The sequence below is a fragment of the Crocodylus porosus genome, unplaced genomic scaffold, assembly GCF_001723895.1.
Source record: "Crocodylus porosus isolate Cpor-Errol unplaced genomic scaffold, CroPor_comp1, whole genome shotgun sequence".
Classification (NCBI taxonomy): Eukaryota; Metazoa; Chordata; order Crocodylia; family Crocodylidae; genus Crocodylus; species Crocodylus porosus.
Window position 1 is genome coordinate 8094395 of NW_017728934.1, and position 25182 is coordinate 8119576.

The 25182-nt window shown below is 48.3% G+C and overlaps 1 protein-coding gene across 1 annotated transcript in view; it reads right to left on the reverse strand.

Annotated features, from left to right (window-relative positions):
* Nucleotides 1-25182, reverse strand: part of RNF43 (ring finger protein 43) — a 70724-nt gene that overhangs the window by 26492 nt on the left and 19050 nt on the right. The window contains exon 2 of the mRNA XM_019546464.1: nucleotides 4940-5062. Within this exon, the coding sequence (XP_019402009.1) occupies nucleotides 4940-5062 (123 nt within the window). The remainder of the gene's footprint in view (nucleotides 1-4939; nucleotides 5063-25182) is intronic.

The following is a 25182-nucleotide window of genomic DNA, read 5'->3' on the forward strand; positions in this document are numbered from 1 at the left end:
CCTTTTTGGCTTCAATTTAGTTGTATGGGGACGTTTTAAAATAGCAAGAAGGAATGAAATGGTTTCTGAACTCTCCCACACCAGCCTGTGAGTGCAGGCCAGGGAGTGGGAGCGTCACGGCTGCTTCCCGTCTGGTGCGATCGGCCATGGGTTGGCGAGAGTGACTGCAGGGACACCCCCTGACTATGTGGCATGTGCCCCCCCCCAGACTAAGGTAGCATCAGTCACCCATGGCACTGTCCCTCGCAGTGATAGGACCTTTAACATGGATCTGTGTTGAGATCTTAGAGAACTGAGTGCTGAAGTTTCCTGCATGTTACAGGCAGATCATTAGCCAGGCCACTAGGAGTCACAGGCCATATCACCAGGAGGGCCCCATCTGCTCATTGCGCACAGCCTAAGACAGACATACTGCTGAATGTCTCACTCAAAGAAGTGCAAAAGCAGGAGTCACAGGTTATTGCCTAGGGGTCTTTGACCCCCATGAACTCCTCTTGGCACCATTCCTTTCTCAGCCCTGCCAACCCTGGTGCTCTCTTTTGGCAGGGAAGGAATTAATGGCTCTCTCTTGTGGAAGGAAGGAAGGAAGGAATGAAGGAAGGAAGAAGAACAAAGTGCAGGGCCAGGATGATCTTACTTACACAGCGTGCTTTGATCTGAGTGTCCTTGGGAGAGCATGTGCAAGCAGGTATCTGCCAGATTTGCTACAGCAGGCTTCACAATTATAGAGCTTGCCTGTAGCTGAGGGCCAGAGGTCAGCACCAAAGCTTCCCAGCTGTAACATCAAAGGCAGCACTCCAAAGCCCCGGCTGCCCTGGGGGAAGAGGCATTCCCCAACCCAGAAGAGAACATCATACACTGACTGCAAGCTTAGCTCTCTCCTCATCCTGCACAGGCAAACAACTCCTGACCTCCGCTTTCTCTTTGCCTCTCCTCTCTCCTTCAACATATGGGCTCTGAGCCAGCAGCCTAAGGCCCTAGAGGTTGGAGCTAAAAGTGAAGTTAGGAATGAGGATGGTAAATTAGAGGCCAGGGGATTGGGGATTAGGGTTGAAGGCTCTGGATGAGTGGAGAGACTGATGCTCAAGGACTTGGCTGAACCAGATTGGGAAGCTGGGTGGTGGAATCAAAAGCTCAGGGATCAAGGGAGCAGAGTCATGTCTGGGATCAAAGGATCCTCTCAGTTTGCCAGTCTCTGAGAACAAACAGGACTTTCAGGTAATGAATTCCACACATTAGGAAACAGCTGGTGTCTGCTAAGTGGTGAACAGTTTTACCAGGATTATTAAAGACACAGGAGGTAGAGGAAACAAGCAAGCAGAGGTAGGAAAAACTGTGCATAACAGGCTGCTTCCAGGATAAAAGTTGCTCTTTTCCAAAGTGCAAACAGGCTGCTTACAAACTCTTGGCTACTGCTTCTCCCTGGAACCCTCACTCTGGCACAATCAGTCCTGTTAGCCCCAGGGCACTGCTGACTTCCCTGGTTGAATGACTGAAATATTTTTACACATTTTGGATACAAATACAAATGCAAATATATCTGAGTGGGAGCAGGCATGAGACTTTGGTTTTCTGGCAACTGTCCTTGCAATTGAAAGTTCACTCAGTGGCTCAGAAAGCAACCAATCCCAAAAGCTGTAAACATCCATGCAGAATAATAGTTTTGAATAATTCCCTGTAGCATGCGTCTAGCTCTGTAGTGATCTCTCCCTGTGCCTCTCAATCCTCTTGGCTAGGTTTTCAGTGTGGGACACCTCAATGAGACCTGCCCAGTTAAATGCACTGAAGAGCAGCAGAAGCAGTCTGGTGGCTGGGAGGTGTGTCTCACAGGGCAAGCCTGAAAGGGCTGACTGTGCCCAGGCTGGCTGGATGACAGCTAAGGTGGAGGTTATGATAACATTCTACAAATGGCTATTCTTATCATCATTTATATAGGGCTGCAATTAGAGATGCAGAACTCTACCACAGGAAACATTAACCGGAAAAGTGAGCGTCCCCTATTCCAACTGCATAAGCTGATAGGATACAAAAGGCCTCTAGCATCCTGTGAGGTGTGGCTTGTATGCACTAAATACCACATGAAGCACGGAGGTATCCTGAGGTGAGTTGTAGAAGTGGTGTGAGTGGGATCTTGTTAGATCAAGAGCAAGAGGCTGTTCCAAGCCTAACAAGCAGCATGGAATAAGGCAAGGAGTCTCGAGTGCAAGAAAGATGAAGGAACTGGGTAGGAAATAAGCTTGGGGGGAGCAGAGAGTATAGAGATGTTCCATGCAGTGGGGCAGGAGTTCATCAGAGCCCTCAAGATTATGGTGGAGGGAGAGCAGAAGTCTGTACAAGGACTGAGGGAGGCAGGAAGACATGGTATAAGTGGTGCCCAGTGATGTGATCCTTGCTGGTACAGTGGAAAGGGGAAAGAGACTAAGGCCTCAGCTCCTGAAAGCCATTGCGGGTGTGCTGGGGTGGAGTGCATTCCTAAGTATATGTGATATGGCTGAGTAGGTGGGAGTTCACTTCAGCAGTGCTGTTAGGTGGGCATTTTCAGGCAGGGCACACTGCAAGTGGAAGGATAGTGTGTGTGAGAATCACATTTTGCTGGTGAAGCAGGATCTCAGGCAAAGTCAAGCCTTGCTTGACTTCAGTCCTGGAAACAAAGCAATATTTACCAATGCAAGTGAATATATCTGGGGTACTACAGTTACCCTGGCACCTGTGAATAGTAAAGAAGTAAGGGCTGCATTTGCTTCAGGTATGTTGCATAAGGCAGACAAAGGTTCAGTCAGAGATTTGTGTGGGGCTGCGAAGTACAACATGACTGCACAACCTTTCCCAAACTGACCACCATGCAGTGTAAATATTATTCACTGCCTAAGGCCTAGCAAATGCCATTGGTGATTTGTATAGTACTCAGCAACAAGTGCTGAACTTAGCTTTCAAAGAAAGCACTTATCTGGCATCCAAGACCACACCATACACCATCTTTATAATCTGACTTACAAAGATCACTGAACTGTCCTCACAGCACCCCCAATCACAGGGCTGTTAACACCATTGTACAGAAGGGGAACCAAAACTCACCTGAATGGCACTGAATGGGGACAGACCACAACTGTGAAAACCTGCATCACTTACTAGTGTGCAGCTACCACTCCCCAGGATAGCTGAAATCAGGCAGTAGCTCTCAGAGGATGCACTGGCTGGGTGTATCATAGCCATCCCAAAAAGAAACAAGCCTGCCAGTAGCGCTGTATTTAAAAGCTAGAATCATAGAAAGATAGGTTTTTAAGAAACCTCAGGAGTTCACGGAGTACAATCTACTGCTCAAAGCAGGATAATCCCTGTCTAAATCAACAAGACAAATGTTTGTCTATCCTGAAGCTGAAAACTTCCAATGACAGAAATTCTGCAGCCTGTCCAGCGAATCTGTGCCAATGGCTATATGTAAAACAAGAAACTGTGTAGACTAATGGTGCTTAACCTTTCGGTCCTGCAGGCCAAATGAGTGGCACAGGGCTGGATCAAGAACCACGTGCCAGTCTCAGGTCCTGCACTGCCTCCCTTGGTCCCATGCTGCCATGTGGGTCAGGACCCCATGCCTCCTCCTTCAGCCCTGCTTGGAGCCCTGCACCACCTCTCTGCCTGTCACTGCCAGATTGGGACCTCATGCCAGCTCCCTGGGGCCTGTACAGCCAAACTGGGGCCTGCACTATTTTCAGCCAGTCTGTGTGTGCCCAGATCAGGTCTGGTCCAGCTCTGTGCTAACTGAGCGTGTTATCTGCCCCAAAGGGATCCCCACAAGTCCTGTAATTTGGCAGCAGGGGAGCAGCAACTGCCCGAGTTTGGGACCCATGGGGACCCCCTAATCCAGACCTTAAGTAAATACATGTATATATTTATAGTTTTATGTGCATTTATATATGTAGTCTAAACATATTAATACATTTAATGCCTATAATTAACAATAATAAACTTCATACAAAGCCTACGATAAGAATAAATCAAGATTATAAAATGAGGTATTAAAAATAAAAACTAAAAACAAGGAAGTGCTAATGTTGGGCTCCTACATTCATATTCAGCTTTCCTTTCTCATGTGGCCATCATCACAGTAGCACACCTGCTACTTTTCAATGCTTAATGGGTAAACTACTCTGACCATCACAGATGCTCATGTGTGCTGTCATCACAGATACATACACTTTGAAGGCCAGACTGACCATTATGGTTTGTATGTCAGTCTGACTTCTGTCGTATGAAAGAGTTTTACACAGATGCCCCTGCACTGAGCCCAATAATTTGTGCTTGGCTAAATCTTCCAGAGAGACATTCAGTCCTGATTTGAAGACATCAAAAGACAGAGAATTTACCCTTCCTTTAGTAACTGGTTCCAGTGGCTAATTACCTGTACTGTTCAAAATGCATGTTTTACTTCTAATTTTAATTTGTCGGACTTCAGGTGCCAGCCATTGGTTATTCTTGAGTCTGCCTTTGCTAGATTCAAGTATTATAATACCATCTTTAATTATATGGTCACAGATTATGTTTTCCACTGGACCACACTTTATCCAGGTCACAAGATAAATGTAAATCTTTACTTTGGCAACTCTGGCTTAGTGGCATAACACCATAACCAGCAGGAGAGCTCAGGAGAGCACAGAGGGAAGTAAAGCCATGGGGGGCACTCAGCTGAGGGATGGAGTGGACTTTCTTAGGCAGGAGCCTGTGATGCTGGGGAGGGATGCTATAAAGTGCTATGATGTACAGCTGCTGAGGTCAGACGGCCCCTTCTACAAGAAAAGAGCCGAAAACAGAGACCATGCTGAGTCCCTCCTGCAGGAACAGAGACTGGCACAGAAACCCTCTAGAGACACAGTGACCCCTCCTTTCTGTCCTGTAGCCTCATAGCCCAGGCCATTCCCCCAGGGGGTGTTGCCACATGTACCTTGTTGGCCAGTGATAGGCATGGGTGGAGATCGCGATCTGGTCGTTCCAGCTTGACAATCGTGATGAATCCTGACTCTGTGTGCTCGTCCTCACTGGTGTTACACAAGGACAATGGGTGGAACTGAGGGAAACAAAGACAGAAAAAGGTCAGACCACAGGGCTCAGAGGTTTAAGCTCCACGAGAGTGTTCAGGTTCTTCCTGTAAACATTGCAGCCATCCAGCTAGTGCCATGACATAGCACTAAATCCCTAGGATGACTATAGGGACCTTGGAGATCCCAAAATGTACATAACTACAGTCCATGAGTGGGCAATTCTGGTGCCAGTGTGACTGGGCTGGCCACACAAAAAACAGACTGATGACTCCCCTTTTCTCCAGTCTAGTACCATGTCCTGCTGGTGATCCTCTTCCAGCCCTGCCTCAATGGCCCAATGTTGCCTGAGCCCACCTTTGCTGTTTCAGGAAGTATAGCTCCTGGGCCAGCTGTACCTCCACCCAGTGAGACTCACAAGCCACGACTGGATTTCCTTAGCTTTAGAGGGCCTGTCCCTTTTTGCACAGCTGAAGACTCAAATCAGCCTCAGTGAGGCAGACTGCTTCTTTAAGGGCTATAACCTGGTACCTACAGACCTACTTTCAGGTCCCCACAGCCAGTATTTGTCTAAACTGTACCACTGTTATCAATTCCATTATTTTCCTGGACAACCTGGATTCTGGTTTCAGCCACCAGGTGCATAAATCTTTTAAGGCATTGTGCCTCTGCTTGGGGTTGAAATGGCTTTGTCCATAACTGGTGTCTATATGCCTCCTCTGTGACCTAAAATGGCAGGCTTTAGGGTATCATAACTGCATGCAGCCTCAGTCACCAGGCCCAGGGGCTGCTTGAGCTTCCCTGGTCAGGTAGTGCACTAGCTGGGTAGCCCACTGATCCCAGGGCCATTGATATGTCCTGGCTACCCACTTGAACATCTCTAAAAATGCTTTGGGTTTGTCATCAGGCCCCATTTTTGAAAGCATTCCAGCCCCTTCTGACTGGGTTAGGGGAGCTCCCCCCCCATGCTGGGCTTCACCTGTTCTGGCATCCAAAACATGAAGTATTATGGCTCCCGTTGCCATTTTTCCTGAAACTGCTGCTGTTGAATCTGGAGTTGCTGAAACACTTGGCTGCTGTTGGAAGCCTTATTGTTACTGCTGCTGCAGCTCCTCCATTCACTTCAACGTGCTTCCAGGGGCCGTTCCAATGGTGGACAGCTAAGCCTGCCCACATTCTCTTGCACATGCAAGTGGGTTAGTGAGTCTGCAACCTCCAAGTGTGTCTTTGGCCTGAGAGGGATCTTAAGCTGATCCTTTGAACATAAACGCAGCCCTTGCTCCCACACACAAATAAGTGAACTGAAATTTGGAGCCATTCTTTGAGCTCCAGGAGAGGCCCTTTTGCTGCAGCCCCTTCCTGGTGGCAACCTCTGGGTTCCAGTGCACCGCCTGCTTGTGGACCACTTCTTCCCCCTTCCTCTCTTTTCCTGCCCTCTCTCTGGGATTTTTAACTGCCAGTAAGTACTCCCTGGCTGCATCTACACTAGACACTGATTGCACAGTTGTTACCCTGCAGTCGTTTAGTGCTTGTATGCACAAGTACTAAATGACCGTGCAGTAACCAGATTTACTACACAGTAGCATTGCCAAATGGCTTTTAGGTGATGCTGACTGAGTAGTAGCTTGCTATTACTGCACAGTAGTGTTGCATCACACTTTGTGCCATGCAAGGCTACTGTGCAGTAGTAACGAGCTACTGTGCAGTCAGTGTCTTGTGTAGACATGGCCCTTAAACTAGCTAACTGCCACAGCTGGGCTTCTACCACAGGATGTCTGCTCCCACTAAATGGGCCATACTGCCTTATTACAGTCCTCAAATTGTAAGAGAGGTTAGATTTAGTAGGAACCCTCACCAAAAATGCCAAGTTGTGGGTTTACAAACCTGGCAACTGGGTGCTGCTACTTCTCTCTTCCATTAGCTAAATGGCAGGGCTCATCTGAAGTTCTACATCAGTTTGGGCAGGTGACTTTGAGCTGTATCTGGTGGGGAAGCAGCAAGGTTCCCAGATTTAGCATGTCAACCAGTTAAACCCCTGGAGGGTTTGGAAAGCATGACATGTCACCAGCTATTTGTTTGGGGCTGGCCTGGATTTTCCAGGAGCCTCTTCAGGATCCATGTAGGTCTCTGCCTTGGCGAAGGTTTAACCTCAGCCCAACACACCAAGACAAAAGCTCCGCTAAAGGAATGTAAGGATATTTTATGAACAGTCACAGGAGAACCACTCTATTGGAGCACCAGATGGTCCTTAAACTGGGGTTCTCCACTCAAAAGAGATAGTTATGAATTCTGGTATGTCTAATGGACACAAATGCCTGGAGGTTCAAATTATGCTTGAATTGGGGGCGATAGAAAAATATACTTGTGAATGGAGTAGCCCAATTTTGCACATGCCAAAGCTGAACCAAACCATTCATTTTTGTATTTATTTTTGAAAAGTAAATACAGTCTCAGAGTTTGATGCATCCTTAATGCGCTGTATAAACAAAATGTTTGGGGGCAGCCTGGGCTGTGATGCATGAGGCCAGTCCCAATGCCCTGGGCATGCAGTGGGGTGTAGGTGGAGCAGCAGCCAGACTCTCTGCCTGGCTGGGGGCAATGGACAGAATGGGCAGGCAGGCAGGGTCTCCATGGAAACTGGCCTGAGACCCCAGCAGTCAGGGTGTGCTCAGCTGGGTGCATGGGATGGGGCTGCAGGTGGGCGAGCAGGCAGCAGTGTCCAGGAGTGGGACAGGCAGATGGGAGCTGGGACTGGGACTGCAGGGCTGTGACAGTGTAGGCCTGAGACCTGGGACAGGTCCTATCTGGTCCTGTGGCAGGGATATGCAGGGAGCAGATCATGGCTCTGCCCTGGGCCCCAATCCTGCACTGTCACTACCCCACGATCCTGGCCCCAGCCCCACCTGCCCGTCCCTCCTGGATGCTGCTCCCCAACTGCCCATGGCTCCATCCCATCTGCCCAGCCGTGCATGCCCTGCCTGTGGAGGTCCCAGGCTGGTCTCCATGGAGACCCCATCAACCCATTTGCTCTGTCCAGCACCCCCAGTGGTGGGTATGGGGTGGACAGCCCAGGACCAGATAGAACCAAGTCTGCCTCCCCTCCCCCCACTCTGCCACACCAGTTGGATAGGGTAGAGTCCCCTCCTAACCGGGCCACAACCCACCCCCCTCCCACAACAGCTCACCAAATAATTGCCCACCCCTACATTAGTCCCAGAGTCCTCAGAGATTATAGCATTTGCAAATTTGCAGGACTGTGGGGTCTCTATCAGTTTCAAACCCTGCCTTTTAGACTCCATGGCACACCTGCTACTTTTTAATGGTTAATGGGTAAAATACTCTGATTATACAAGACATATACAGCTGCATGCCTGGATGCTGCAGTAATATTCACTGGTGCCTGTGACAAGCACATTGAGCAGGTGAAAGCAGCACTGCATTCACTTACAGGCTCACAAACTACCCAGGCAAAAACTGGTGTGAGTGTAAAGAGACCACAGACCTAGGGAATAGCCTAGGAAATAGGAGGATTAAAGCCCTACCAGAAAAAAGTAAGGAATCCCCAGTACCCTCAACAAAACAACAGATAAAGTCATTCCTCAGATAGGATATTGTAGGATATTGTAGATGTTTCATCCAGCAGTTTTCAGCTATTACAGTGCCTTTGACAGATCTACTTTGGGAAGGCGCACCTGGGAAGGTACAATAAGTGTGCAGAGGCTTTTGGGACAGTAAAACAGCTCGTCTGCAGTGCCCTAGTGCTGATGCAAAAGCCAGATTTCACATGAGAACTTGTGTTACAGACTGACAGTTCTGAACACGGCTTGAGGGCTGTGCTTTCCCAAGGGTTTGAGGATGGGAAACATGGCATCCTCAAACAATTCTTTTATCTCGGTAGGAAACTTCTTCCCCAGAAGCAAAAATATGTGGTCATTGAGAAGGAAAGCCTTGCAATTAAGTGGGCAGTACTACCTCCTGGGGACCCCTTCATCTTTACGACTGACTATGGCCCAGTAACATGGCTTCATGCCATGTGGGAGGCCAACCCTAGGTTGACTCAGGAGTTTCTAGCCCTGCAACTACGTCTTTTCTATCTGTCACTGAGCTGGAGCAGCACATCTCAGTGCAGATTTCCTCTCCCAGAGTAGCGGGGGGCGGGGATCTTAAACGTGGAAGAGTGGAACACAGACCCACTTTCGAAGGGGAGGATGTGTACAGAGGTGCTCGGCCTTCAGTGACTTGAAATCCAGGTTCAGGTGGCCAACAACTAATAGTGTTTTGGCTGGAAGGTTGAATACCTGCTAAAACCGATGACCAGGTAAGGAGGGTGGAGCTACAAAGCTCCACACAAGAGCAAGGTGCAAAGGGGAGAAAAGATTTTAATGTTGACGGAGAAGCAGAGAAGCAACCTTAATTTTTAAAGGTCAGAAGGAAGACAGCGGGTTTTTGGTTTTTTGTTTTGTTTGCTGGTTTGTTTCTTTGTTTGCTGTGTTTACTGTGGGGAAAGGTGCAAAACAAACTGACTGGAGATCTTGGAGTCAGAGCCACCTCTATATATGGAAGTAGGGCAAGTGACCTGCTTACAGTAACACCTCTAGAGTAAGGAGAAGGTCGGGACGAGGTACTTCAGTTGAGGTCCCAAGAGGGACTGAATCATGAACAGTGGAAGACAGAAACTGGGTCTCTGGCAAATTGCTCTCTTCTCACCCTTTCCATCTGTAATTCAAGCCTCATTGCTCTTTCTGGCAACGGACTGGGGAGGATCAGTTATCCCATGTGTGCTGAGGGATCTGAAGAAGGAAGCACTCACCCCATGTGACAAATGTCAGAGCAGCAGCAGTAGCAGAGTAAGCGAGGTGTTGGCTTGTTCTATATAATGGGCCTAGTTTTCTTCAGGCCTTTGTGAATCTCTGACAGCCTCCTTATTGTGCCCAAAGTTTGACCCAATCTACTCTGTTCTTATAGCCTCTAGCACATGGGTGCCTCAGCACACAGCTGTTTACCTAAAAGCCAAGGCCCACACATCTGGTCTCTTACCAAATCATATTCAGTTACAAGGCAGTGCAGAGGAACAGTCCCACCCTGCTGTGGGATTACAAGCAGGACCCCAGCTGTCTTGAATGTGCTCCCAGTGAAACCACCGCCCCCCAACACCATTCTCAGGCCATGGGAAAACACCTGGAAAATTAAGAGCTTTGAGCCAGCAGGAGTTCCCCACAGCTTTGTCTGAGGAACTAAGGAGGTTGTGCCTCAGCAAAGGAGAAGCCAGGGCAGGTTTGTAGTCTGGACAAATGCTCCTTTGTTATGTGTTTCTGATGTAATTTTATAGGGCCAGGCAGGGAGAAACAGATTTCAGAGAGATCAGAAGGGACACAGCAACAGCAATCTCTGGATTAAACCCTGTGGTTCATCAACCCAGTGCCCCTCCTGCACAATTGCTGTGTGCTGGAATGAAGATCCCTAGAAGCCATGTTTGAAACTCAGCAAGGTGGAGTTTCCTGCTGAAGATCAAAGGCTTCATTATCATCCCTGTAAACACTGCAAACTAAGGGCAACGTTCTGCTCTCAGGCAGCCACGTGTGAGTCTGGTGATCCCACTGGAATTACGGCAGTTCCCCAGCAGGGTAACTAACAACAGAGGCTTGGCCCTTTGATCATATCATTATATTCATAAGTGAAGTGCAATGAATGCTGCTCTTAGTCATGGAGGAATTTCTATCTGTTGAGACGGTGCTTTGCCACGATAAAAATCCTTGCCAATTCTGAATGTTTGAAAGTGCTGCCAGCCTAAGGAATTGAAAATCATGAGTCGGGTTCCTCAGAACAGGAGAGTGGCTTCCAAAGGCTCCGCAGCAAGGCATTTGGGGTCTGTTCATGAGGGGTTGACACTGTGTTTTCAATTTTTTTTGCTTCACAACAAGGAAGGCAAGACCCTGACTTAAAAAAAAAAAAAAAAAAGAAACCCAAGATTCTTAGGAAATCACAAGGCTCGGTGAGCTGATCCTTCGGGGGAGACGCAACATATCATAAGATGTTCAGTAAAACAATGGGAGTTGTCAGTAATAGCATAACACCAGCATTAGCATTAGTTATCCTTAAGCAAATGGTAAATGTATCCCTAAGCAATAATAAATTATTTCCCTGGAAGGAACACAGAGTACAAAATGCCAAATTATGACGTGGCCTGAGGTGGGATAAAGCTGTGATGCATGCCATCCCGTTTGTGGAGGAGATATCCACACAATGAACAGCCATATAATTCTTAATAATGTACCTTTGAGCACCTCACTCGCCTGCTCAGACCTCTCTCCAGAGATCTGTTCTCATCCTTTGATATCATCACTAGAGAGGAAACGTTAAGGCTGAGAGCAATGTTGAGTAAATGTTGAGCAAAACACACTTCTCCCAAAGCAAGAGTGAAGGAGAGCAATCTACATTTATTTAATTCTCCATGGCAGGGCTGCCTCTGTGTGCAGTGGGGCTGAGCCACAAGGAGCTTTTCCAGCACTGAACCGCAGACAGCACAGACCTCAGAAGTGTGTGGGAACATTTGGGGCTGAGGTGGCAAGCATTTGGCAGCTGTGAACTCCGGAGTTCCTTTCCCCGTGGAGGGAACGTGCATTGCTGTGTGCCCCCGGCAGCCCTTACAAAGGGATTCCCTAGGTGAGGCATCCTTCCAAGTCCAAGTGGCAAGTGAGGTTGGAAGGCAGGCTCCATCACTGACCACCTTGACTTTGAAAGATGTTAACACACCTTCCAGGGGCTGTGACTTGGCCCTATTCTAGGCATAGCTGGTGGGACTGCAAGCTTCCTTGGACTGTGAGCTCCTTGTGTACTGCCTCTGTCCGCTGGTTGTGTACAAATGCAATCGCAACCCATCAATAAGGAGGATAACGACAAACTCTGAGCTGACACATGCTTCTCTGGCTCACTGAGGAGCTGGGGGAGGCGGGAGATGCGATTCCCTGGCAGAAGAGATGGAGTAATCAGTGAGAATACAGCCAGAATTGCTGCTGATGTGGAAGTTACGGTTATGAAAATTAAGACTTTTTCTCTCTCTCTCTCGTGACTGGTTTCCTGAGGTCAGAAGACAAAGGTCTTCTGTCCCTCTCTTGCCAAGCAAAAACAGTTTGCATTGAACATTTCTTACCTCCCTGGCATGCCGTGTGTGCCTGACATGACTGCACCAGCACTGAGGGGCTCCTGGGACACGCCAGACAGAGCAGGTCAATGTGAGAACAGCAGCAGAAGCAAAGTGGTGGTATCGTCCAGGCTCAGCTCCTTCCTCACACTGGTGAGATGCCCCAACACACGCTGTGCACATAAGCAAGTGGTCATCGAGGTGTGCAAGAGTGTCTGACCCTGCATGGGCAACTTGGGTCACAACCAGCCAGATCCCCACAGTGCAAGTCAGCTGGCCAGACCAGTGTAGAAGAGTCCCAAAAACTTGGCTTCCAGTTTTTATGACTGTCCCCATGCCTACCTGCACTAGTAAGCAGCATTCCCCATTTAGGTGCTCAGGCAGGGGACAAGGCTGAGGACTCATTCTCACACACTAGACTGAGATTACACTGCTCCTGTACAAGCAGGTTTTTGCAATGAGCTGTTTGCTGGGTGCCAGAAAACGTTTTCCTTAGGATCCTGAGAATGAGACAGCAGCTGGGCAGAGCTAAGGCTCAGTGAGGGAGGCAGGGAATCTCTGGCATCCTGCTCTGGACCTTAGGAGAAAAGGCAGAAAGAGGCCTTTTCAGGCTGGACATGGCCATTCTGTGGCTAAGAGGGTCCTAAGGGCCTCTACATCTGGGAAAGTAACTGCAATGGGATGCCAGATAGGTTTCTGTCAGTTATTCCAGTGTCAAACCAGGTTAAGCATCATATCAAAACTTCTTTTAAATACCCTGTGTATAAGACCATTATATAAGAAGACAACCAGCCTGATGGTGAAGGGAGCAGGGCCACGGAAGGGAATGGCAGGAGATTTCAACAGCCCTGTTTTATCAGGGGAAAGGGGGCATGGGTTGAGGAGTTGCCTTAGTGTGTGCAGCCAGGGAATATTTATGTTCCTTGTCAGGTTTGGAGCTGTGGCAATCGCTTGCCTTGTCCCCAGGGTCTCTGGTCATAGTCTCCTAGGCCTCTTTTCTCTCAGTCTTCACATTGTAACATTCAGCTGTTTCTGGGGGAATTATCAGTGGCAGATCCCAGGAATCCCATAGTCCTGAAGGTCTCAAGAGGCACCTATACATGTGATGGACCTCTGCTCTGATGCATGCTAATTAGCATGCATCACAGCAATCTTGATTAATCGAGTCTGTTGTGAGTCTGCTGGAGCGTGCTAATTAGCATGCTGCAGCACCCTCCGCGTCGCGTGTATTAGTGTCCCTGCATTTCAAAATGGTGGCAGGAGAGCTTTAACTAAAGCTCGTTGAATGAGATTTAAAGCGTCCCTGCTGCCATTTTGAAGTGTGGGATGCTGAATACACATGACGCTGCAGGTGCTTTAATTAGAGTGGCTCTAAGAGCCACTCTAATTAAAGTGCCCCCCTCCCCACCCCGGAGCACATGTATAGACACCCAAGTATCCTGAACACTGTTTTGTGTTTCCCCATTTTAACGGTGATGTTAAGGGTCATCAGGTTCTGCATGGACTTAACTGTATTGGAGGAAGAGCATAGTGGAGAAGACTGCAGAACTCTGCAAGGTAAGGTCAAGCTAAGGCACAGCATTGAATCCCTGCTGTGTCCCATTAGTGAGAGAGACAGAGCAGAGTCCTTCTGAAGCAGAATCCTCCAAACCAGTGTCACATTTAAAAAAGGAACAGAACTGGGGGGTCAGCATGAATTTGCCAAAACTGGAAGTAAGGGGGAGGAGCCCAGCAGGAGCCATCTACCTCCTGGTTCTCAAATTGAGGCTGACTGCCAGTTCTGACATAAACCCGACCCCACAGCTTTTTGACACTTCTCTTTGCTCACATTAAGAAGCCCTCAGCAGCTCCTCCAGGTGATTGTATATAAAGTACACACACTTTTGGAACAACCCATTTCCAGCATGTCACCAGTATGTGAGATGCAGATGGACAGTAGGGCCCTTCCTTAGGCCTAAACTGCTCGGTTTTTGAATGCCAACCTGACAACTGACAGTCTCTCAGGACTTTCTAATGAATGCATAGCCCTGAACAAGCAGCTGTGTTTGGGCTGAGATTATGGGTGAAAATCCTTTTCGGGTCACCTAGAACCACATTCTCTGCCATCAGGGGATCTCCTGAAGAAGCCTGGGCAGAGAGCTGCCTGACCCAAAGTTCAGTTTTTCCATGCCAGCCTGTCAACTGACAGGTCCCTAAACCTGTTTGTTACATACATTGTACAAAATCAGGGTTCCAGTAGGTCGGAGGTTGCTGGATATAATCCATCTGGTGTTTCTGTCAGTGACCCATCTCTAAAAATCTCTCCGATTCTAAGTAATGGTCACCATTTTCCACTCAAGATTCTAATCTCATAATTTCTGGCCCATAAATGAACATTCTCTGCAGATTACTGCTCTGCTCTCTGATAGTACATTATTTAATTTTTCACTGCTCAGATTTGTTACTGGAGATGAAATATCTCAGCATTTTACTTTGTAGTTTGAATGAGTGAAGTGACGTTTACAGTTGATAATGGGCCCTGAGATCTTGACCATTACTACAAAATAGTGAGAGCAAAGCTATGTTGGCCAGATGTGAAGACAGGTGATGCCTTCTTGTTGATGCAGCAGTACTGGCAGAACCCCTGCTCTGGGTTCAGCTTTGCCAACATAGGGCAAATTCTGTTTGTTATAAGAGGTGATACAGATGTGTTAGTAGAGATTTCTTTCTGCTGGGGGACATTACTCCACACCAAGGCTTCTGTCTATCTTATCCCTGACAGTCCTGATTTTTTATTAGAGGTACACTAATACATTGGTCCGATATCAGATTGGTACTGATAGGAAGACAATTATCTATATCAGATATCAGCCCCCAGGCAGTGGTGCAAGGGCTGGGAGCAGAGCTGAGGTGAAATTTGGGGTGGCTACAGCCTCCTCCCATCACTGCTGGAGCACCCTTTGAGCCCAACCCCCAGCAAGAACAGCCCTATGCAGCACCAACTCTACCCTGCAGCTGCTGCCTATCCCGTCCAGATCCGGGGGCACCCCCCCAGCCCTCCTGGGGTGCAAGCAGCAGCAGGAGCCACCCCAACCCCAAAACCCACAGCTCTGTCCCACACCCCCTCTGAGCAGCGCCTGCCCTTGCCCCCTCCCTCACTATGGGGGGCATTGATCAGCCTCCATGCCCCTTCCTTCCTGCCTCCCCTTCCACCACACCAGATTTACTACCTGGAAGCAGCTGTATCAGATATCGGATTGGTATTGGCCAATATGCCTAGTTAAATATTGGCTATCAGTATCAGCCACCAAAATCTCTATTGTTGCATCCCTATTTTTTATGCATGTTTTGGGGTGACCCAAAGAGAATTTTCACCCATAATCCCAACCCAAACACAGATCCTTATTTGGGATATTATACATTGCACACAGCCCTGGGGCCTGTGAGTTGGCAGGTGGGCACTCAAAAATTGAGCTTTGGATTAGGCAAGGGGCCTGCCCAGGCTTCTTCAGGAGAGTCCTCCGGTAGTAGCGATGTGTGTCACACACAGGTGGCCAGTCTTGCCGCCCAGGGGGAACCCCACAGCCAATCCCACCAATTGCTGCAGCTGATCGCTGCAGCAGCTGCTCAGGAGGTGCATGTGAACCCCCTTCCACACCATATGCATTGCCACTGATATGTGTTTTAGGTGATCTGAAAAGGACTTTCACCCGTAATCCCAGCCCACACTGCTCCTTATTCAGGGCTATGCATTTATTACAAAGGTCTGAAGGGTTGACAGTTGAGGGCTGGCACTCAAAACCTGAGCTTCAAGTCTGGCAGTGCTTTGCCCACACTTCCTCAGGAGAGTCCCCCTGGCATGGAGACATATGGTTTGTGGTGACTCAAAGTTAGTTTTTCCCCATAATCCCAGCCCAAACTCAGCTCCTTATTTGGCCAATGTACATTGCATGCAGGTCCAGGGGGCTCTCACATGAAAACTGAGCTTTGGGTTGGGCAGCACCCTACTCAGACTTATTCAGAAGTGTCCCCCGGCAGTGGAGATGCATCGTTTGGGGTAAACCAAAAAGGATTTTGCCCCATAATCCCAGCCTAATCTCAGCTCCTTATTCAGGGCTATGCATTTAATACGTATTATTTTACATTTTTATTAGTAAATATACATTTCTGATGAAATTCTAACTCTTTAGTATGCCTAATTCATTACTAATGCCCTTTAACTATATAGAGATTAGTTTTGAAAAAGGAACCAGGAACAGCGAATAAGGATCCAAACTCAGCCTCATAATTTCAGAGCACTGCAGGGCAGGCAGGGGGAACTTTCCCAGGTCTGATTCTCTACAATGCCTTCTTTGGGGCTACAGGCACCTGCCTCGCATGTACTCAGTACTGCTCACTGCTGTATAAACATGCTCAGTGAGTTGGTCTGGACTGGGGAGTCCTGTGCCCAGGGCTCATCTCATAGCATCAGCACTACTGGCTTCTGCAGTCAACCCAGCCAGAGCAGTGCCACGGTTACATCAGCCTAGAGGAGGGCTGGGATCTCCAGCTTGATCATAGCCAAGGAGGGGTCTCAAGTGACCACTGAGGAAATGGGAAATGAAAAGAGGAGCCCTGGACAGAGACCTGGGCTTGCTGGGGAAAGGAGATGCCTGCTGGAGAAGGCTCCTGGTCTGTAGGGAACTCCAACAAGAGCTTCCAGGCTGTGGCTGGGGTGTGGCTGAGCGCACACTGCCTGACTCCAGAACCATTCCCACCCCCCACAGTACAGCCTTTCACTCAGCCAGGTGCAGAACAAAAGGGAGCAAATGATGTAGTTCTTGCTTCAGCGGTGCAAGCTTGAAGGTCAGCTGTTCAGAGCAAAGCTCCATTGTATGGCCGAGCCCTGTACACTTTGCCTACAGACCTGGAGCTACAATCAACCCAGCAGGGGCTATTACTGTATGGTTGCTTCTGAGCGGGGAGATGAAAGGCTTTTTCTAATGTAATAACTGACGGCCTCTTCAGTGCCGTTTGAACTGTTTACAGACCGAGTTAACGATTACAGGCAATGTGTATCTTGGCTGGCTGCCCAAAATTCTTACCCGCCCGTCAGATATTATCAAAGAGCCCTTCACTGCCTGCCTGGAGTCCTTCCAAACACTGTTCAGAGATGCCGACAAAAGGAGGAGCATTCAGCATGTAGTCTCTGCGGCAGCCCAGGCAAGAAAGCTGCATATCAGCTCTGGCAAGGTGTCCCAGGAACTGGCTCCCTGAGTCATGGACTCACCCACAGGAGGCATGGAAATGCCAGTGAGGTCACATCCCTCCCCTCCCTGGGTCGGCTTGGGATGGACACTTCCTTATGGGTCATGATCTAGAACTCTGCCCACTTAGGAAAAACAGCAGCATATGAGGGATATGCAGCAAGAGCTCCTGGAATGTACAGTATTTTCCCTCATCAAGCAGTGGGAGCCTTCACTCCTGGGTCACTGAAAACCTCTCTCACTACCTCCATGGCTCCAGCTCATGCTGTCTTACCAGCCCGTGGGTATCCTCTCCACCCTTGGGTAGACCTGCTGGCAAAAAGAACCTTGGCCCCATATCCAGAGCACTTTGCACCCCATCCAGACTGTCAAGGCTGTTGTGTGAGCATGAGTGGTGACACAGCTGAAAGCCACTCCTGCCAAACATGTTCTCATCACCCTTCTGCCTGGTGGACAGTTCAAACCAAAATAAGTTAGGGGAGACTGGGCAAAATTGCTGTCACTGTTATGTGCAAAAATGCAGGAGTAGGAAGAGGAGCTTGGCTAGGCCAGGTTATATACCCAGCTGGGTGTCTTGGGGACAAACCTGGCTTACACTCAGGAAACTCTTTGCCAACTAAAAGAGTGAGAATCTCAAAGCCTCAGAGAAAGGCTTTGAGAATCTTAGGTTCCCATCCTCTCTGTACTGAAATCAATGGGAATTTTGCTACTGCCTGCAATGAACACAGGATGTGTTTATGCATCACTAAGCACTACTTTCAGATCACACAAGATTCAGGATGCTACAGTTCCTATCCAACAAGCACAAAGTATCTTGTCATTCATCCTCCTGCTAGACTCACAGTAGACATAGCACCGTGGTGCAAAACCTTAAAGCCACTGTGCTGCCCCAGAATAAACCCATGGTGTACATGTACTGCCCAATATAATCCCCTAGAGAGGTCCTGTTTTCCTGAAACAAAGGTCCTAGAACTGTTGAGCTGCCCTAATGCAAACCCTGGAACCTTGTCCTGCTTCTTCCATACAACTCTCAGGGGTTGTTGGGATGCTCTGGTGCAAGTCCCTGGGGTTGCTGCATTTAACTTAGAGCAAGCCCCTAGAGCCACTGTGCTGCATTGCTCGATTCAGTGTAAGCTGGCAATGCCTTGTTGTGGCGCATTCTGGTAAACTGCTGGAATCTCTACTGGTGCAGTGTTTGGCAAATCTCACTGTAAGCACAATAACATTCCACTGGTAGTGGTTCCTTTCATCTAAACAAGCCCCTACACCCATGCACTTCGCTGTGGGATAAGGCTTTGACCACACACACAGATAGAAAGGGTTTTTGCTTGCGTGACTGTCACTTTCTGAAATCCCACAACTAGGCAAGTGTGTAGGTAGGTGAATATCCAGATTTGCAACAAGAGCTTACCTGGACAGCAAAAAGTGCATGCAGATTTTGCTTGCACAAACTGCAAGAGGGGCCATTGTGGGCAGCTGAGCTGTCCATGATACAAAAGTTGCACATTGCAAGAGATGCTTTCTATGATAAGAGCTGTTGGAAACAGGCTGCCAGTTCTGTGCAGGCAGCATGACCTATGTCAGCTGGATCTCAGCTTTAATGGAAGAGAATGCTCAACAGGCACAGAATCAAGTCACTTGATTTTCAATCATGCATTCTTCCTTGTTCCCCACCGTTTCACTGCTCTGATGTGGTTGTTTTTCTGGGACAGGAATGAAGAAGTAGTGCTGGAGATAATAATCCACAGGAAGAAGCAAACGCCTTGCCGGAGACCACAGTTATTGGAGGGAGACAGGAATGTGGATGCAAAATGTTTTGCTAAAATGATCTGAAACATAAAACCAGTTCCCCCCTCCACTTATCTGCTAAGACCTGAGTTAAGGCCCTCTGGGTTCTCCACTTTCCTGGCTGCCATCAATGACATCACTGACACCCAAGGAGCTGAAGGAATGAAGGCAACAGGTGGGACCTGATTAGCATGTCCAGGTTTGGACAGATTATAAGGCTGTTCTGGAACTCATGATCTCTTACAAGGCTATGTATATGTATCCGTTGCTCATGATAAGCTGCATATCATGATATGCATCCACAGCAAAGGAAGTGCTCTAGCCCCTGGGACAATTCCCTGCAAAGCTCTGTGCATGCATATCATGATATACAGCTTATCATGAGCAACGTATCACAATACATACATATAGCCTTGTAAGAGATCATGAGTTCCAGAACAGCCTCATAATCTGTACAAACCTAGATATGCTAATCAGGTCCCACCTCTTGCCTGTTCTTGTGTACAAGAGAAACTAAGCCACTCACAGCCACATCAGGGAGAGGATCCAGGTTAACTGGTACCCTGGCACTTGTGACCTCCACTGGTCATAACACTACAAGATCCAAAGCAGAGTTGGGTACTTACATGGGGAAGAATGGCCAGAGTCACTGCTGAGAACAGTGTTTTGGGAAGAGGATAAACCCTCCTGCTTAAGGACTGAAGCCACAATCTATCATAGAATAAGACAAGATATAGTGCAGGGTCCAGTTATCCCACATGAGACCACTATGGGGTTCTTGCATCATCTTCTTAACATAGATGCTCTGCACAGCTGGAGGCTGGATAAAGGAGTGGATGAGACTGAGCTTGGGTTCAGTCTGGCATTTCTCATGCGACTTACTTCCAGGGCTCAAACTGGCTGTATTGTGCCCACACCTGCGTTTGGTTTGGTGTGGGCTGCTATCTTCTTTTTCAAATTACTAACTTCTTTGTTCCTGTCTTTCGTCAGCCTCTGGCTTTTACTATTATGGAGAAAACCTTCACGTAGGTATTTCCCATGCTTCTGGGCTTTGCTGGTTGCCACATGGGGCCAAGAGGAAATTTTTTCACCTCCTGCTGCTACATGTGTCAGGGTTAATTTTAAGCCTTCCTCGGAGGCATTGGGTGTTGGCTGCAGCCAGTGCCGTGGATTTTGACTAGGGTGTGCCAATGCTCCTGCTGGGACTTAAACCCAGAGGGCTCCTGGCTAGATGGTCTTGCCCCCCTGCTCAGGGTCAGACAAGACAGGATCTGACTCTATGGTCAGACTGGTATGGACTGTGGGGTTTTTGCCTTCCTCTGTAATGGGGGGCAGCAGGGGGGAGGGGTTTGGCCCTCTTCCTGGGATCTTGTGTGTATTTTTAACAACCTTTGCAGCAGCAGGATGTTGATCACCACAGGGTTTTAGGTCTCGTGTTGAGTCAGGGTTGACTGTGTAGTTTTGCTAAGAGGTTAGACAATGGATTTGGATGAGATAATTTGGATTGGGATGATCCTCCCTTAGGCAGGGGGTTGGACTAGATGACCTATGAAGGTCCCTTCCCTTCTATGATTTTAAGCGTTACTAATTCAGCAATACCTGCCTTTATCTATAGAGAGCCTCGAAAAGGAGTCCCAAGAGATGCGAGATAGCCCATTTTGTGGGGTGTTCATGCAGTGGTGGTTATGATGTAGATATCAGTGCTGTTAACTATTCCTTTGCTGGCTGAGGCATTTAAGGAAAGAGGGGACACGGGTATTTCAGGTCTGTCCAGGCTGCTGAAGAGGCCTCTGCCTTTAATGCCATGAGGCAAAAGTGGTTGGGAAACAGTGTCTGCCCCACTCAGTTTTTTCTGCAAAAACTCGAGGCAGAAACACCATTTTAGTTGTAACCAGAGCGAACATGACTGGACTCTCATCACACACCAGTGCAATGTGTCAGCCTTGCCCAGGGTGCAGGCAAGCTACTGGAAGGGACCAAGCCAAGGAGCCCATCAGAGCATTTAATATTTGCACAGTTTGCTGTGAGCAGCATCTCACTTGGCATCTCCACTGGACAGAGCTCAGCTTCTAGGCAGTGATTATGATAGCCATGGTCTTCTTCCATCCTTGTCTGACTAGCTATGAGGCTCCCTTGTGATGGGGGTGGGAAGTATTGTTGAGGGTCCAAGGTGCTCACCCAATGCTAGGCACCGACTCCATCTAAAATCCCCCCGGGTGGTCCAGCTCAACAGAAAGTGATGCTCCAGCAAGGGTTTGTTGCTGTTCTTCCTGGGAGGGCTTTTTCTTGTTGAATCTGGGCCTTTCCAGAACCAAGAGAACCTACAGTTAAAAACCTGATGGTGAAAGCTAGTTACAGGTGCCTGCCATCCCCATGTCTTGGACAGTGCTCATTCCCACATGAGACGCATCTCCAACACAAGACATAGGATGTTTTCTATTTCCTGGGACATGATGGCACTGAGAGCAACATTCAGGAACATAGTGGCAATTGGCAATTTCTGCTGCAGACTGAACTCTGAGTGCTACACCATGTGGGAACTAGCACAACTGAACGACATGAAAGAACAACGTGTTGTGACCTGTTTGCTGCTATCTTTGAACTCCAGGAGAGGTGATTCTCTGTCCCAGTATATCTGTTTTTTCCTATCAACACACTTTCAAAAGGAGCATCTTCTGCTGTGGATCCACATTGCTCAAGATACCATACTCTGAGGATTCCCTCATAACAGCTGCTTAAGTAGAATAGCCCCAGTGCAAAAAGTTTCTGTGTGATCAGGCCTGAGCAGCTGAGGAGCACTGCTGCCACAGTTTCCATTTTGCCATGAGGATTTGGTACAATGTTGGAGAACGCAGGGATAAATCATTAACAAGCGCTTATTGTTCATAGGTATTTCTGGCAATAGACCATTGAGGTCAACTTGGATAAACTGCCAGGGTTTGGGAGGGTGGGGGGGAGAGGGGAGGGGCATTTTCTGTAGAGAAGCAGTCTCATTCTTATCTGGTACCTTTAAAATAACCACCGGGAAGCAGGCTCCTACACAGCCCGGTATTTCTCCCCACTCCTTTTGCTTCCCACTGGCAATTCTCCCCACTCTTTTTGCTCCAAACTTTTCTCTCCTAGTCTGGGATATCTCGGGGGTAAGGGCTGTATCTTCTTATACATCTATAAAATACCTAGCACCTTTCTGTTACCTATTAATTAACAGTATTACTAATAGCATGCCCCAATGCTAACCTGAGTTAGGACAAGTACATCCTGATAGTTTAAGCAGCCCTGAATAAGGCCAGCTGGGTTACCTTCCGAGAGCTAGTAAAATGCTCAGTGATCTGTATGCCATTAAATTGCATCGATGTATCCTTAGAACTTCTAGCATTCCCAGATTTTCCAGGTCTGCAATGGAGTATTTATTCTTGCAGGCATTTAATTTACTGCTCCTACAGCCAGTTGGCCACCTACCTCTGTTGCTGTCTAGTTGTAAATCAAATGCTAAGGGGCACTTCCAAAATACTGCCTTGTGGCAATCTCTTGGATTATATGGGTGAGGTCATTTTAAAATATGCTAGCAAGGAAGTCTGATTCTACCAACTCAAAAGCTGCTCTGTGCTGCTCATGGCACAGAAAGTCTCCAAGGACGAAAGCAAATATTGAAGCTAGACTTTTGCAAAATCTTCTTATGAATTTCCTGTAAAATGCCTGGGAATCAACCTAGTTTCTCAGATGGCCAAGTAATCAACCAGTTTTGACTCTTACCAATTTTTCCTGGTTGGGATTTTGGGCCTGACTTTCTGCTGGAAAAAGTTGTTGCTTACTCCTTAGCATTCTGGGGCCACCTTTCATAAGCTGAGCAAGGTCCTTAAGACAGTCTATGGAACAGGAAAATATCATGACACTGCATCATGACCCAGTGTGCCCAGGGAGAGACTGCAGAGGCAGTAGCTCAGACCTTCCTAGTGCCCTTTGGGAGCAGGGAACTCTTTCTGTAGTGCTTTAACTCAGTCAGCTCCTGGCTGCAACCACCTGGCACTGTACTAAGATGGCCCTGTAAGCTCTCTTTCATCTCTCCTACATTCTGTTTGCTTTGCACTGTCCCATTTCCTCAGTGAGGTAGCTCCTGGCTTCAGGCTAAGGCAATAGTGGACTCCTGTCAACGTGCCAAGATCCATTTTACTCATAGCCAATATATTTCCTGTGCCGTCATCTACTGCTCCTTCTGTTGCTTTCACAGGAAAGATCATTCCATGAACAATGACACCTTTGGGGCAGACACCCATCCAGAAAACATGCCTTCCTGCTTCCCCAGAGCTTCAGACTACAGCAACTGTAGTGTTGTCTGAACCCCAGACACCACCCCAACGGGACCTAGGGGAAGTGTTTTGTTTAAAAGGGCCCTGGTAGGCTGGACCTCCTTCCTGAAAGTGCCCACAAGTGAATGCCTCCCTTAATCTAGGTGGGGATAAGGACTTGGCTAATAACAGGGATTATGCATAAAACATATAGAAACAGCAGGATCTGGGATTAGGACATGTACTGTCTACACACTACAGTGTTTTTTATTGTAAAATTCAGGTTCTGCCAGTAAAACTGTAAGGGAATCTGCACTCACAGCTCTCCTGTCATGGCAGAGACCTTTTGTCTGCTGGACAGCACTGTCAGCTTTAGATGCAACAGCAAGCTTCTGCTGTCATAGGGAAGCATCCAGAAAGCACATGTAGGTGACCAAGCTATGTGCTGGCAAACACAGTCTCACACAGGGGCTCCCAACGTTTGTGCGCCCAAGGGCACATTTGAATTTAAAAGAAAAAGCAGCAGGCACCAATATGACGGCATTTTTTGTTGACATGAGTTTTACTGATCGTGAAAATGTGTGCAGGCACCTGAATAAGCCTCAGGGGGCACCATGACACGATGGGTACTGTGTTGGGAACTGCTGGTCTAACAGATGGTGCATCACAAGGTACACTGCTTGCCCTGCACCTGTAGTGAAGCCACAAGCAGCCACGTGGCAAACATGTGCTCTGGCAGCTGTCTGCTCACACAACTATTGCTGGTAGAAAGCTTGTAATGTAGACAAGCCCACAGTGTCCTGGCTGTCAGCCCACTACACATTGCCTAAGGCTACAAAGTGGGGAAGGCCACTCTCTCTGACATTCCCAAATCCGTTGGCACCAGCATCACAAGATGCATGGCCTTGGGTGACTGTTTCAGACTTGGCTGCAGCCCACCATGCTGACCACAGCATGTGCCCTGCCCATGCAGGGGGACGAGGTTTGCCACTGGAGGTAGAAGGAAGCCAGTGCCTGCCTTACTGCTCTGGAGAATCCCTTGCTTAGTGGCATCTGTGTGTTGGGAGAGGGCAGTAGTTTACCAGTCAAGGGAACAGGCAAGAGTCCTGCAGTCACTAAAGGTAAGTGTGTGTTCTCTTCTAGGTTGCCGGACCTCCTCCAGCGGGCTTTAAACTAGGCTCGTTGGGGGAAGGGGAAGATGAGGGCGGAGGAAACATCAGACTGCCAGACCAAACAGCACCCACAACTATAGCCCAGCCCAGACCAACGAGCGAAGCAAACAAACAGGTAAGAGAGAGGGGCCAGGGTAACGCTGGAACTAGGGGATCAGTACACACACCCACAGGAGGCCTCAAATGCCCCTACACAAACGCTCGTAGTATGGGCAACAAGCAAGAGGAACTCACTCTCCTGCTGGCTGACACCAGCCCGGACATAGTGGGGATTACGGAAACGTGGTGGGACACAACGCATGACTGGGTGGTCAATGTCAAGGGCTATAGGCTGTACAGGAGGGACAGGATAGGAAAGAGGTGGGGGCGTGGCGCTTTATATTAAGGAGGAATACACATCCTCGTTAATTAGCAAGGAGTCAAGGGAGGGGCACTCCGAAGTGCTTTGGGTTAGAATACAAGGCAGTCGAGGGGAAAGGGACTTAACGGTGGGAGTCTACTACAGACCTCCCAACCAGGGAGAAGAGCTTGACCAGG